The sequence below is a fragment of the Halyomorpha halys genome, unplaced genomic scaffold (assembly GCF_000696795.3).
Source record: "Halyomorpha halys isolate HHAL.00 unplaced genomic scaffold, Hhal_1.1 Scaffold400.1, whole genome shotgun sequence".
Lineage (NCBI taxonomy): Eukaryota > Metazoa > Arthropoda > Insecta > Hemiptera > Pentatomidae > Halyomorpha > Halyomorpha halys.
In genome coordinates this window covers 1,084,182-1,099,324 of record NW_027106113.1, presented here as the reverse complement: position 1 = coordinate 1,099,324, position 15,143 = coordinate 1,084,182, and the positions used below count along the sequence as shown (strand labels likewise).

Below are 15,143 nucleotides of genomic sequence, written 5' to 3'. Positions count from 1 at the left end.
CTGACTACAGGTAGCAGCACCAATCAAGAAAAGTAGGATATAGTAATTCCAATAAGCACCGCAAGATGCCAGCACCTTTCAAACAGTCATTTTCGAGCAGAAAAATTTTAGTTTGTATTAGGATATTAGGAACTTAAAGGAGCTAAAAAAGTTCACCTGACGTTACGATTGTGTTGGAACAAAAATCCATCAAATATGTTCCAACATAAGTCTGAACTATCTGATCCGATCAGTTGAGCTCCTTTAAGTTCCTAATATCCTAATACAAAATGAAAATTTTCCTGCTAGACTTCAGAAATGATTGTTCGGATGGTGCTGGCCTCTTGCGGTGGTTAATGAAACAATTATTCCTACCTTTCTTGATTGGTGCTGCTACCTTTAAGCAGTTAGTCAAACTATTATTAAAATATTTTCAAGCTGTATTTGAACTTCGAAAACGGGTATTTGGATGGTGCTGGCCTCTAACGGTGTTAGACGGGTCTATTATTTTCTATATTTCTTGTTTTGTGTTGCTGTCCTTAGACAGTTAGTTGAGCTATTATTTTATCATTCTAAATCATCATTTTATTATTTTTTTTTTCATTGATTGGAGTTAAAACGATGTATAATTCAAATTCAGTCATATTTTTTCATGAGTGTTTTAAATTAGTTAGTATTTATAATGCTTGATTGATTGTTCATTTCTTTATGAACTTATTGACTTAATAAGCTGTTTTGGTTTTGATAAATTGAAAACCATTTAGATTAAGAGAGTTTGGGAAAAATTATATTAATAAAGGATTAAGGGAGTTAAGCTTTTAATGTGTTCAATAAAGATATGTGCATCATAAGAACATGTTATAAATTAAGAAATAAATAAAGATTCTGGTTGTGAAAATATGATTTAAGTGTGAATAAGAGAATTAGTAAAGACATTTGATAATAAAATAGTCATTTAAATCATATTTTTATTTGAATTAGACTATAACAAAATGATTCCTCATTATGTTCCTTCATTTCAAGGTCATGGGTAAATTTGTTTTAGGGGTCAATCCAGGGGTGGATTGGTGTTTGAGGTATGGGGTGGATTATTTTTGGGAACCAGAATAGATTATTTTTTGGACCTGAGTCAGATATAATTTTAAGTTCTTGGGCCAATTTGTTTTTTGAGTCCTTGGTTTATTTGCTTTTGGAGCCTGTGGTGCATTCATTTTTGGGACTTGAGGCTGATACAATTTTAAGTTTTTGGGAAAAATACAGGAACAATGTTTTTCAATGCTATCCTCATAACACTGGTAAGGATGATATGTTGCCACAATTCACTGTCAAGACGTATAGATATGGCAATTAATGCGACTGTTAGTCCAATGATATTACTTGTACTATAAACGATTATGTCAGACCTACAGTAACATTACTGCCATGACAGTAAACCTGTCATGCAATGAATGCTGTCATGACAGTAACTGTTCTGAGCTAGACCATGGTAGTGGATAACACTTTTGACGCAATAATGGAAAGTTTACGATAGTTCACTTAACGTTATATTACACATAGTTAACGTGATATTGCTTCAATTGTACTTATACTATTAACGATCACTCCAAACTCACTGCGACATACTGTAACTATCAAATAGTTATTCTATAATAGTGGCTAACCCTCTTACTGCAATAATGGAAACTATAATAGTTCACTAAGTCAAGACATACCTGTGATACATAATGTAATCCAGTGTATGGTAACTACCATATAGTTACTTTACTTACTATTTTAAATTGTCTTAAGCCTTTCAAAATAGTCAACAACTATGAACCTCTTCAAAATTTTTTCCAAATCTGGAACTGGTCAGTAGCTATCTGCAGAACCATGCTTGAAGGATAGTGTCCCCAGGTCTTCAACCATCAATTGAAAACCTAACATAGTTTATCAGAAAGTTGTATGCTAAAACCACACTAACAAACCTTTTATTAATGGTTTACTAATGGAACCATAAAATAGTTATGCTATAATCAATATATTATTTATTAGTACATAAAAAAAAAAACAATAATACAATAAGACAAGATATTAAAAAACTAAGAATTGGCATTACTCAAAAACTTTTTTGAGTAATTCTTGGAGCATGTTAGGCTTTGAATCAATATTACTTTGTTCATTATTAGATAATTTATAAGGTGAAAAATAAAAATGAAATAATAAAATAGATCCAAACCACACAGTTTAATTAATAAAACGCTTTTATTACTTTTCAGCAAATGGAATTCATTAAATTATAATCTAATAATATTTTCAGCTTATTATATGTTACAAAGTTCATTAAAATATAACAGGATACAAATGATAACTAAGTAAATAAAAAAAAAAAAAAAAAGAATTTATTTTATAAAATAATACAAAACAGAAGTTTAAACCTTTATAAAATAAAGTCTATGCCAATTTCAAAATTGAAAATTTAATTTTACTGCTTAACAGGAAGAATAGTTGTTACTCATTTTAAAAATGTTATGCTGTTTTGTGCGTTAGATTTTGTAAGTCAAGAGTCAACAATTTCTAAACATTTTAACACATTACAAAAAACTAGAAGACTCATTATTAATTCTAAGCATTTAACTTTCTATATATAAATATTCAAAAATAATTTAGTGCCTTAATAAATAATAGATAATTTAACAATCGCCGTGCACATGAAATTTGCCTCTTATAAAAAAAAAAAAAAGTAGAACCGCTTCAACATTTATAGCCTTGTGCTTTTTAAGCTTATGAATAACATTAGTACCATTCCAGTTAATATTACTAAACTGTACAGAAACAGTACATATCAATGAGGCATCTCCCTATGTGCAAGACCTCATAAATACTATAGGCAACAACAGATCCCCTTTAAAGACTTATAATCTTACAAACAAAACAAACAAGATTTTACCAACAGAAAATATCACAAGAGCTTTTTAAACTATTAAATAAATAAAGACAGTAATCAACTTTATGAAAAACAATACATAACATAATAATAAATAAATAAATAACAGCTACTCTACTTTAAGTACTAATTCTAGAAATTTCATCACTTGATCAGTAATAAATAATCACAATGACCCCGCAGAAAAATTGTCCCCACCTAATGCTACAATTTCTTAAACAATATTGCTGACTTAAATATATGTATATATATAAAACTGAGATTTATAATGACTATTCACATTATTACAATTATGTACTACAACTGATGAGGAATGCTCCATGGAACCTGCCATGTAAGGAATTATGACTTTTCAACAATTTTCTTAAGCTTGATAACTAACGACTTAATGACTAGATAACTCCCTGTCATATTAATTTTCTATATTTTTTTTGATTTTAGTTAAAATTCAATAATCAACTATTGATGCTAATTTTCTAAACTCACATTCGATGCTCAAAATGTCTTTTATTGAAAATAATTAAACAATATTGCAGTACCTGAAGAAATATTATTAAACTGCACAATAATGATCGAAAGACATAAATAATGAAAATTATTTTTCTCCTTTATTTATGTTAGAAAAATAAAACAATAAACGAATATCAGAAACTCAAAAATGACTAGAATAGAATACTTGAAAATAAAGCTCTATGGAAATAACTTAAATTCCTAAAATTGCTACAGACGCAAAAAGATGGATGCATTTATTTATTGATGAACTTTATCAGAGGCAACTAGCTGCTGACTGTCTTCATCACATCGTAGTCGTCTGACATCTGTTAGTGACCTCAAAGGAGCTGGTGTTAACAGGGTGAAATTTCGCTCTAAAGAACAAAGAAAAGTAGACAAGCATTAGTCCTTTAAAAAATATATCTGTAGTACTTATTAATTAATCATTTACATAAATCAATGAAATCTAGTTATATAACACAAAATAAACATTTTTCAGAACACTAATAAAAGGTGGAAAGATACAATCTGGTTTTGGTAATTTATCAAATTATGCTCCTTGGCTTATGAACAATTTTTCCAAAAAAGAAATATTTTTAATTCCAACAACACAAGCTGTCAGAATTAGAATAAAGTTATAGGAGAGATTTCTTATTATTTATAATTATTATTCATTTAAAAGAGAAGAAAAGAAATTTTACACCAAATAAGTTCACGCATTAATAAGTTTAATCCATATTAAATCATTCAAGTTATCCTTAATAACCATGTAAAATTTTATATATATAAATAGTTGACCTTATAATTTAAAGTATGGAGAAGATGGTCAGGGTTGCGGTCAAAAAAGAACAAAATAGTTTTCAACTATTTACTGTCTGACGTTTCGCCCCAATTTGTAGGGCTTCATTAGGGCTAAAAAGAAACAAAAAACAACTGTTCAAGATGATAGGTTAAATAGACCAAGTCTGTTTAACCTATCGTCTTGAATAGTAAATAGTTGAAAACTATTTTGTTCTTTTTAGACCACAACCCTGACCATCTTCTCCATACTATAATGTAAAATTATAGTTTGATATCTTAAATATTTTTTAAGCTACAAATTAAAAAAAAAAAGAAAAGAAAAAAGCATTATTTATATCTAGAAGTTAATTAAATATAAATGAATACCTCTGACATCACTGCTGGATCGCTGATGAGGCCTAGATGGAAGAATTAGCCTTGGAGATAGAAGTGTGTTAACACTTTTGGTAAGAGAGTCTTCTAAAAAAAAAAAATTATAAAGATATATTTTATCTATTGCTACCAGGTTTAATATCATCTATTAAAATCTATTGCTACCTTGAATAGATTCAGATTTAATCTCTTGCTTAGGTGATACACATCGAGACAAAGGACTTCTGCCAACACAATCCTAGAAATGATAGCTCAAAATGAAATAAAGATTTATAATATAAAAATATAAGTTTTGAGATATATCTTTGTTTTTTCTAATATACATTTCCTATTATTATTACTATTATATTTCTGAAAATATACACTCGTTACTAAGTCCTAGAACCTTAAATGCCCATCTTATACACCGCAATGCTATAACTTGAATTATATTTACCGGGTGTAGTTCCCTTAATTTAGTGTTCTGTAGCCTTCTAAATTCTCCCATTAATTCATGTTTTATCGGTCTGGATACTTTATGTAATACTTTGATTTCGAAAACCTTAAGGTGTTGTTCATCCCTTAGTGTAAGAGGGCACGTCTCTCATCCATAAAGAACAAGGGGAAGGATAATAGTTTTTAAATTCCTATTTTTAAGCTTTTGGATAGGAGAAGTAAGGCTAAGCAGTTTTAAAATTGAAAAATAACAAGCTTTTCCCACCATTTTTTTATTTCCTCATCAATTTAATTTTTTTTAGTTACCGTACAACATAAATATTTAAACCTATCTACCTGTTCAAACATATTTCCTCCTAAATCTGACACATATATAATAACTCATAATTTATACATGTATAATAACTCAATTAAATTGGCTAAAATAAGTTTGAAAATAAATCACATATGTTTGAAATTCCCATGGGAGAGGGAGCATGAACCTTTGAAATACTTTTAAAATAGTTTTTCTCTAAAATTTACATATAATTTCTGAATAGAGTCGAAGCTATAACTTAACCATTAAATTTGTGGACTTCTTCATGACTATTCGTGGAAATCTTGGCAGTCAAGAAGAATGTAAAAAGAAGAGAAACGTAAAAAAGAGGAAGAGAAACCAAAGGTGAACAAAGACAGAGAAGAGTCAAAAGAAAAAAAGGATGATTTGACCCAGCTATCACACAATTTCTTTCAGAAGTGGAGTCTTCTGTTGGAAGTAGGGATTTTGGATCAAAGATGACTTTTTTTTTAATGGAAGACAGAAGCGAACAGTGTACATTTTTGTGATAGTTTGGTTAACAGGCTTTTTGCCAGTTTTATGCAAAAAAAATCGGAGGAACTGTTGCAATTAATTAGGGAGATGAAATCTAGCCAGGATGAGCTAAAATCTGTATAGGATGAAATGAAAGAAAACCTCATCAGCTGTTCTGTACAGTCAGGTCCCATAATCTGGTAAAACTTGGAAAGTACTAAGAGACATTTACAAATTAGAAGCAGATGCTTTGAAATAGCCAGGACAACAGGAAGAGAGGGATGGATGATGGAAAGAAGAATAATGAAACTGTACTCAGAATGCATTATCATGGCAGAGGTTGGAAAGGGATCGAGGTCCACAGCAGATGAAGATTTGTTATGTCCTTCTTGGTTGATTTACTTCAGGATTTGGAATAGAGAGAAGGAGAATATGGCTATCTTTCTTAATTGTAATTTTTTGAAGGACCATCAATATGGATAACTTTCTGAGTTAGATCCCAAGAATGTGAAGATCTTATAATTGAGAGAGAAATACTCCTTTCTTAAGCCTCTGCTTGGTCCTTATCTCCAAGGGTACTTAAATCTCAGTTGGCTGCAAGCTTAACTAAAGTCTTTAAGACAGAGGAGGGAGAGGTAAAACAGAAAGTAGCTGAGGAAGGAAATGGGACAGCCAAGAAGGATGTCAAAAAAACTAAAGAGACGAAAATGAGGAATAAGAGATACCAAAGGAAGATAAAGATTGAGAAGATACGAGATAATACTTTTTTTGAGTAAACTGATATGTAACATTAGTTAGTTTTGTAATTATTAAATATTAAAATTAAATATAATCATGCATTTAAAATAGTTTGTAAGTATTTTTCTTTTAAATTTATTTGTAAGATTTGATAGTTTTATATTAAGTAAATGTCAAAATTAGTGGAAGATTGACAGCGTGTAATTAAAAAAAGGAAGATGGTCGGGGTGCAGTCAAAATAATTCAAATAGTAAATAAACTATTGATTATTAGCCAACATTTCACCCCACTTTGCACGGCTAAAATAATGTTAAAATGAAAGAGAATAATATAACATGAAATAGAAGTAAAGTATGGTAAGCTACATATACATAGAAAAAGCTCTCCTTAATCCCTTCCAATCCGGTTTTCACTCTCAACATTCCACACAATCCACTTTATTGAAAAAAATATCCTAAGACCTCCAATTCGCTATAGACAATCATCATATATCAATTTTACTTCTTTTTGATTTTTTGAAAGCATTTGACACATTTAACCATAAGACCCTCCTCAGCAAACTTCAAAACCTTTCCATGTCAAATAGTGTCCTTAAGTGGTTCCCTCCTTCCTGTCTCATCGTTCCTAAACAGTCATCATTCCGAATAAACCTCTTTCCTCTCCCCTTCTTCATTCCCTCCCTTACTGTCCTCTAATCTTCCATAACAACCAACCGATTCACTTATATCCTACAATAAAAAATCTTGGAGTCACCTTCAACCAACACCTCTCCTGGAATAATCACAAAAAATCCATAACTTACTCAAACAATTCCTAAGATTCCGTGATTCCATTCCTCAGAACACCCGTCAGCTCCTAGTATCCTCTCTTGTCTTCCCCCACTTTGACTACGGTTCCTTGGTCTATGGAGGATTATCTGCAGGACTAGAGTTGAGACTGATGAGACTCATGAATTGCTTTGTAAGATTTATCTTTGGGTTCCAGATACAAGGCACTCTCAAGTCTCCCGCTTATATATCAAGTTGAAGTGGCTCTATCCAACCTCCAGAAGGCAATACCTCCTTGGTGTTTTCCTATTCCAAGTTCTTAAAATCAAAAACTTACCTATATCCTTGATCTCCTCACTCTTCCTTCATCCATCCACTCATAAATACCAGATCTCAACCAATTGATTTATATATGCCCTCCTATAGTGCCGCCTTCTTTAGCAAATCCATTCGCCAGTCCTCATCCATTCTTTCCTTTAAACAACACCTATTCCTCCACTTATTGTATAACCAAATCTCCGCATCATTGTAATCAAATAAATAGGTAAATATTGATTAAAATTGTAAACACAAGTTAAGCCAATATCCCAATGTAATTTCATTTTACTTACTGAAAACTTGTAAATGCTTGCCAGACAAAAATCTTAATGTATAAAACATGTATTTATTCTTAGGGGACATACGTCCCAGAATAAAATTATTTTTTCATATATATAAAACTATGTGAAAGTGGTATATTATTTGTATATTTTTATATAAATGTTCACAAATTTTACATCATTTTTAGCCATACCTTAGTTTACTTTTATTTCATGTCATCTTATTCTTTTACTTTCTTACATTATTTTAGTTGTTCGTGTCTTTTAAAGCCCTGATGAAACCCAGCAAATTGGGGCGAAATGTTGGCTCATAATAAATACGTTTATTTACTCTTTAAGTTATTTTGACCACACCCAGATCATCTTCCTTTTATATACAAAATTAGATATATAGGTTGGTTTGTAAATTTTAAATTTAAATTTGGATAAAAAAATTATTATTTTCATAATCACTAAATGTTAAAATTAAATATAATTAGACTATAGGAAGATGATCAGAGAGGTGATAAATAAACGTACAACACAGCAGAAAAAACAATTTTTATGTTAACCAAAATTTTGCCCCACTTTGCAGAGTTTCGTCATGGCTAAATGGAAGGAAGATACAAAAATTGTAAGAAGTGACGGAACATAAGAATAAATATACAAAGAAAGCAATAAAATATGCAAAAAAATAATAAACTTAAGTTACGGAAGCATAAATAAAGGTGGATAGGAAACTATCCATTACTATAACTGAATTACAAACAAATATAGCCAAGTGTGATAGAATTATAAATAAAGAATATAAGAAGATAGGAAACTATCCATTACTATAACTGAATTACAAACAAATATAGCCAAGTGTGATAGAATTATAAATAAAGAATGAGGTGTAGATAGTTGACCGTAGATTAATGATTGGAGAAGTTTGTCAGAGGGTGCGGTCAGCAAAGAACAACATAAATAAACAAAACCATATTTATTTACTTTATGCCGACGTTTCGACCTGAGTTTTAGATCTTCAGGGCTATAGAACAAAAGAGATATCAACAACATTTAGAGAAACAAAAGGAGTAGTAAACAAACAAATTTGGAACTATACAAAATATTGAATTGAATCATAGATAAAAAATTGGTAACTGATAAGTGAATAGTAAAAAAAAAAAAAAAATTAAATTGATTGATAATCATGGAATTAGATGGTAGTAGATTAAAAACAGAGAAAGATGAAATATAATATCATGTAGGTAAGAAGATATGTATAATATAAGATATGCAAGTAGTGTCTAAAAAACTGAAAAAATGAATAAGAATTTCTTATCTACCTACATGATATTATATTTCATCTTTCACTGTTTTCAATCTACTTCTACAATTATCAATCAATTTAATTTTTTTTTACTATTCAATTATCAGTTATAAATTTTTTATCATTTATGATTCAATTCAATATTTTGTATACTATTCCTTTTCAATTTTATATTTCTCTAAATGTTGTTGTTATCTCTTTTGTTCTATAGCCCTGATGAAGACCTGAAACTCAGATCCAAACGTCGGCATAAAATAAATAAATATGGTTTTGTTTATTTATGTTGTTCTTTGCTGACCGCACCCCCCCGACAAACTTCTCCAATTATAAATAAAGAACTGGAGTAATAAATTGTAGAATAATACTAATTAGAAATATGCAAAAGGGTAGGAGTAAATAGTAAACAGATAAAGAAAATTAAACACCAAACTCCAAGTTATCCAAACTAAGGTACATTACAGTTTTTAATCCAACTTATAGTATCATAACATGAGAATGTAAGAACAGTACTAAAAAAATAAGATGTTAGGAGAATGGTCCCATTGATTTTGCAACAAAGAGGTTAAGTATCATTGGCCCTTCAAGAAAATGTTCATCTAAGCATGCAACACCTAATAAGTATCTAAAGTACATACACACAAGAATCAATTAAACAAATTATTACTAGAAAAAAAGTAAAGATATTAACCCATTCCTTTCCAGAGATTCATCTATGCATCAATAATGTTTATAAATACTTTTATTTAGATTTGTTATTTCTTGTTTATTTTTTAGGCAATCCACAGCGAAGGTTTACCCTTCCAAGGTCTACCCTTGGACAGAAATGGATTAATGAAAATAATACTGTGTTAGCTGTCATGATAGACACATATAATAATTTATGTTGCTATATTTTACTTTGAAATTACTTACTTGACTAATATTACCATCCTCATTAGGAAAACGAAACATCTTAAAATTTGGAGATCTTGGCCAAGAAACAGGAGGAGGAGATCTAATCATATGCTCGTGAACTTCAGGTAAACTTAAGGGATCTGTATCTAGTTCACTTAGGAACTCCTAAAAGTTGAATAAAAATATCTACAAAAATACTAAATAACTAACAATAGTAAATTATTATAAGACCAAATTAGAGACATGATTATTTCAGGATTAAATAAAATTGAAATGGAATAGGTTCTACATATTAGAAAATATATATAAAATTTAACTAAAAGATACAATTAAACTTTTAAAAAATGTGGGAGGCAAAATCTATTAATATGATTTTCCAACAAACTTATCAACTTAGATTACCTGAGACATCAGGTTGGTGTCATCTGATTCTGATTCTTCTAAACTGTCTGCTAAGCTTTCTCTACTTGCAAGAACTTGCTAAAGTACCAGAAGTTAAAATTAAAGTAAATTGAGGTAGTTTGCCATATAATAAAAATAAATAATTATTTCAAATCACCTTCAAAAAGGGATTATCATGACGAGAAATTCTTAAAGCTTCCATATCTGTATTAATATCTCTATTTCTTGCAGGAGTTGATAATGGAGATGTAGGGTATGTTGATACTAATATATCTCTGACAGATAGAGTGGAGGGAATGCGTGTAACACCAACTAAAAATTGAATAATCCTTAAAAGTTATAACATCCATTGAGGATTAATAATACACAATAGAATGAGAAATTAAAAAAAATACCTGAATGATTACTAGCTTCCATGTTATTAGAATTCACAGCATTAGCTTTCTTTCTTTTGAATAAGTTAACCAAAAACTTTATGGGTTTTGTTGCAACATCAATACTACAAGCATCGCTTTTAGAGGATATATTCAACATTATCTGTATATTTCAAAACCCATAGTTATAGAACAGAGTGGTTACTCAAAAACGAATTATTTTTTATATGAAAGCCTCCAATCAATAAATACTTCAATACAAATATATCATTACTGACTAGATATTTTATCATTGGTGGACTACTCCAACATATTTCTTTGGTTCCATACAATATTATCCTAATTTACAAATGTTTCCCTTAAACTTAATCCTATCAGTCGATGTTTACTGCCTAACAGCTGATCTGGTGTGGTTTCTAGATCGTTTTCACAATTAATTTTCTTCATAAAACTTATTGAAATTTAAAACTAAACCAAGATGATCATTTTAAGAGTTTAAGATATTTTGATTCATATTCATTTATTTATAGTTATCTTTTAGTCCTCAATTCTAATGACCATTTGCTGAAGAAAAATCAACCTTGTGACCTTTTGCATTTGATAAAGCGTATTCTTTCTTTTTTAACTGGATTTTAGGTTTTTATTTAATGGATTTCATAACATATACGTGCGTGATACATAGCAACTGAGTTAAATTGCACCAAAGAAAAAAAATTCCAAGAATTTACCATGGATGAATTTTATATATATATATGTTTACTTCAGAAATTAGAAATTAAAATGACCATTTCAAAGGTTTCAATAGGCAAGGTAGTTCAACAAACTTTATTAACTTGCTCTTTGCCATTACTCTTGAGGTAATAAAAAATTTCAATTTAAAATTTTTTAAAAACACTGAAACTAACAGTTAATAAAAATAACCATATCAACCATCAATAGGGCTACAGTTATATAGAAGTGTAAGTATGGGAAAAAACAAAGATAATTCAGAAATGAAACTATATTTTTAATATAAATAAGCTTACAGACATCAGTATTATACAATTGAACACACTAAACAATTCCATAACAATTTTTAATTATTGGTAGTTGTCTTTGATATGCTTCCAAAGCTTGCCTTCGTTGTAATTTTCGAACAATTTCTCCGTGGCCAGGTCGAATGTCCTCTCGAAGAAAAATGCTGCGGTAACTAAAGCCAAGGTATAGGTAGAAGTTCTCTTCAATACTGCGTTGTACAACGTGCTAGACAATCCCATGGTGAAAATAATTGATCCTCTATTAATCAGATATAACTTAACTACTTTCACAGTCTAACCAAGAACCTTTCAAATGACGGGTTCAATCAGCTGTTTATTGAAAAATCGATTAAAACATGATAACTAGATTTACATTTCATTTGTGTTTCAAAATGATTTTTCAAATTCTTATCGCTTATTGTACCATTCAAGTTAAAATTTCAGAAAATTTTACATTTTTGTGGTAGAACATTAACATACAGATATGTAGTAAAACGTGCGAGTTTAGTTCAAGGCGGCAGCCGGTAGGTGTGCTGTACAGTTGGGGTTGGAATTGTATATTTGGTATTAGTTAATATTGTAGTGCAAAATTTATAATGGAACCTTATGAAGTTATTGTTAATCAACCAGTTGTCATTGATAATGTAAGAATTTGTAGGAAAGTTTTTTGTCATTTGTGTAATTTTTTAGTGTGTTAGTTTTTCTGAATTACTATAGGAATTATAAATTTATATTTCATTCTTCATTGTGTTATCATAGGGATCTGGAGTCATAAAAGCTGGATTTGCTGGGGATCAAATACCAAAATGTTGTTTTCCAAATTAGTAAGTGGTTTCCTTAGTGTTAGTTCCTTATTGATTGTTATTAAATAGCAGTTTACCAAGAAGTTTTCATCATGTTTTTTTTTTAGTATTGGGCGACCAAAACACATACGTGTTATGGCTGGGGCGTTAGAAGGAGACTTGTTTGTTGGACCTAAAGCAGAAGAACACAGAGGATTATTAAGTTTGAAGTATCCAATGGAACATGGGATTGTTACTGATTGGAATGACATGGAAAGGATATGGCAGTATGTATATGGAAATGATCAGCTACAAACATTTGCCGAAGAGCATCCCGTGTTGCTCACAGAGGCCCCGCTCAATCCTAAGAGGAATAGGGAAAAGGCTGCAGAAATATTTTTTGAATCCTTCAATGTTCCTGCTCTATATGTTTCAATGCAATCTGTTTTAAGTTTGTGAGTCAATGTTTGTGTTTTGTGCTACTACAAAGTGAATGTTGGTGTTCAAATGATTTATTTCTCTTCAGATATGCAACTGGTAGGACTACTGGTGTGGTTCTTGACTCAGGTGATGGTGTCACTCATGCTGTTCCAATATATGAAGGATTTGCTATGCCACATAGTATAATGAGGACTGATATTGCTGGAAGAGATGTTTCGCGATATTTAAGGTATTGGTCAGCTTAGATATCTTTAAAAATTCTTTTATTTACATTACTATTTGGTTCTGATTTAAGTTACTTCCAAACAAGTATCAGGAGCTACTACCAATTAATGTTTTTGTTTGAAAAATTATTAGATTAGCTTATTTGGAACACGTAAGTTTCTTATGCCCATAATATAATCGATCTTATATCTATAATGTAATCAATCTTATGTTGATAATATAATCGATCCTATGTCCATTCGTAAATTTATGGTAACATTATTTTGTGGTGAAATTTCTTTTTCTTTAAAGTATATCTGAAACAGCTTTTAATTTTAATTATGTCAGCAGAGTTGGGTATTTCTAAAAATCCTTATTAGATGCCCTGTAAGTTTTTATCGTCTCAATTTCCATTAATTAATCTCTAAATAAGTGAAAGGTTATAGAATTTAAAAAATTGTTTATTAGAGGTTATAAAATTCATTACTTGTAAGATTTTAGCTCAATGGAGGAGGGAATCCATAATTTCAATGGCTTACTTCTCAGTAGTGCTAAGTAAATTTCTACTAACTTTACATTAGTAAAAAAATGTAAAAAAAAATACAATTTAAGGTTCTCTCTTTTTAGGAAAATAACTTTTCAATTAATTTGTTAACTGAACAGATATGGGTATAAAATCTAACTCTGTTGAGTCAAAAAATAATTGAAAGGCTGTATTTTTCCTAAAGTTAGTGAAACTACTGTGAAGTAAGTTATTAATATGTATATAATTCAAGACCCTATATAAGGAAAATAATACAGTTTAGTGTAAATATTGCTTCTTATTATTGATTATCGTTGTTGATTGTTATTTTTATGATAGTAAAGTAGATATTTTGTTATCTGTTTGCTTATTCCTGAGCTGAAATTAAGATTTTTTTTTTGTTTATAAATAATATTATGCGATCTGAGTGACAATCCTTTTTCATGACTCATATGTTGAGTCATCTCCAATTACTTAAAATTATTGCGGTTTTTGTTCTGTAGGCTTATTACATTTTCTATACACATTAATCAATTTAATAATACCATTAGACACATGAGTAAAAATTACTTTAGTCCTCGGTAGATTAGTTAACATGTTTTATTTTATTTTAGTATAGGTTTATTAACGATTATTTAGTTAATTTAATAATGATACTTATTTTTGTTATATTGTACTCACTGAACGGTAAAGCATCTGATCCTACAATTTTTTTTTCTAAACCAGGGAATCCAACAAAAATATTACATTCACTTGGTTCAGCTAATTTAATTGATCTAAAGTGTGTACTACGTTCGTTGTTATACATTCAAGTCATATGACTGATAGCTTGTAACTCCATGGATTATAGTGAATAGTATGGAAAATATCCCATAAATCATGAAGAGATTTACTTTGTGGGTTTTTTATTAATCTGAAATAAATTCTGAGTAGAAGAAGGTGTGTCATTCTAAGTAGTTACCTGTATACATGGTAAGAACAGGTGCAATATGTTACAAGACTATGTATGGACCTGTGGATCACAATATGTTATTCAGTAGCTCTTTCCACTCAGAAAAAAAAAATACCCTTTCCATGTGTATAGAGGAATATTTTTTTTTTTTTTTTGTTTATTAATTTTCAAGGAATAAGGTAACAAAGTAATTAGTGAACCGATATTGGCATAGACCTTATGCTTCTAATAACTGGTACCCCAAGTATTGACTGGTTGGGACCCCACTAGGTAACTTACAAAACCATTTAAGATTGAGTGATGTACAACCCAGCTATGAGGACCCAATATAATTAATATAAATATATATATAGGAATATGTATATCTA

At 29.8% G+C, this 15,143-nt stretch overlaps 3 protein-coding genes across 6 annotated transcripts in view; 1 reads left to right on the top strand and 2 right to left on the bottom strand.

The window, feature by feature from the left end:
* Nucleotides 1–3,634: 3,634 nt before the first annotated feature.
* On the bottom strand, nucleotides 3,635–11,304 carry LOC106682282 (uncharacterized). Of its 2 annotated transcripts, none has more exons than XM_024358320.2 (7): nucleotides 10,879–11,304; nucleotides 10,641–10,795; nucleotides 10,484–10,561; nucleotides 10,100–10,246; nucleotides 4,733–4,805; nucleotides 4,562–4,651; nucleotides 3,635–3,768 (listed from the first exon to the last, which is right to left on the bottom strand). In XM_024358320.2, exons 1-7 carry the CDS (start codon nucleotides 11,015–11,017, stop codon nucleotides 3,653–3,655), a joined length of 798 nt encoding a protein of 265 aa, XP_024214088.1. In that variant the 5' UTR covers nucleotides 11,018–11,304; the 3' UTR covers nucleotides 3,635–3,652. The 2 variants fall into 2 exon arrangements, with proteins under 2 accessions (XP_024214088.1, XP_014278527.1); XM_014423041.3 differs by having other exon boundaries at nucleotides 4,562–4,654; nucleotides 10,879–11,293.
* A 538-nt stretch (nucleotides 11,305–11,842) lies between these two features.
* Nucleotides 11,843–12,218, bottom strand: ox (ubiquinol-cytochrome C reductase complex subunit oxen). The gene has a single exon (XM_014423042.2). The coding sequence runs from the start codon at nucleotides 12,111–12,113 to the stop codon at nucleotides 11,937–11,939; it is 177 nt and encodes a 58-aa protein (XP_014278528.1). The 5' UTR covers nucleotides 12,114–12,218; the 3' UTR covers nucleotides 11,843–11,936.
* Nucleotides 12,219–12,292: 74 nt separating this feature from the next.
* The window catches only part of Arp1 (Actin-related protein 1), an 8,512-nt gene continuing 5,661 nt past the window's right edge, over nucleotides 12,293–15,143 (top strand). For all 3 annotated transcript variants that reach the window (XR_001343396.2, XR_002944973.2, XM_014423038.2), the window contains exons 1-4: nucleotides 12,293–12,517; nucleotides 12,633–12,697; nucleotides 12,784–13,110; nucleotides 13,182–13,325. Coding sequence is in view for 1 of the 3 variants with exons in the window: in XM_014423038.2 (XP_014278524.1) it covers nucleotides 12,470–12,517; nucleotides 12,633–12,697; nucleotides 12,784–13,110; nucleotides 13,182–13,325 (584 nt within the window). In the remaining 2 variants the exon portion in view is untranslated. The remainder of the gene's footprint in view (nucleotides 12,518–12,632; nucleotides 12,698–12,783; nucleotides 13,111–13,181; nucleotides 13,326–15,143) is intronic.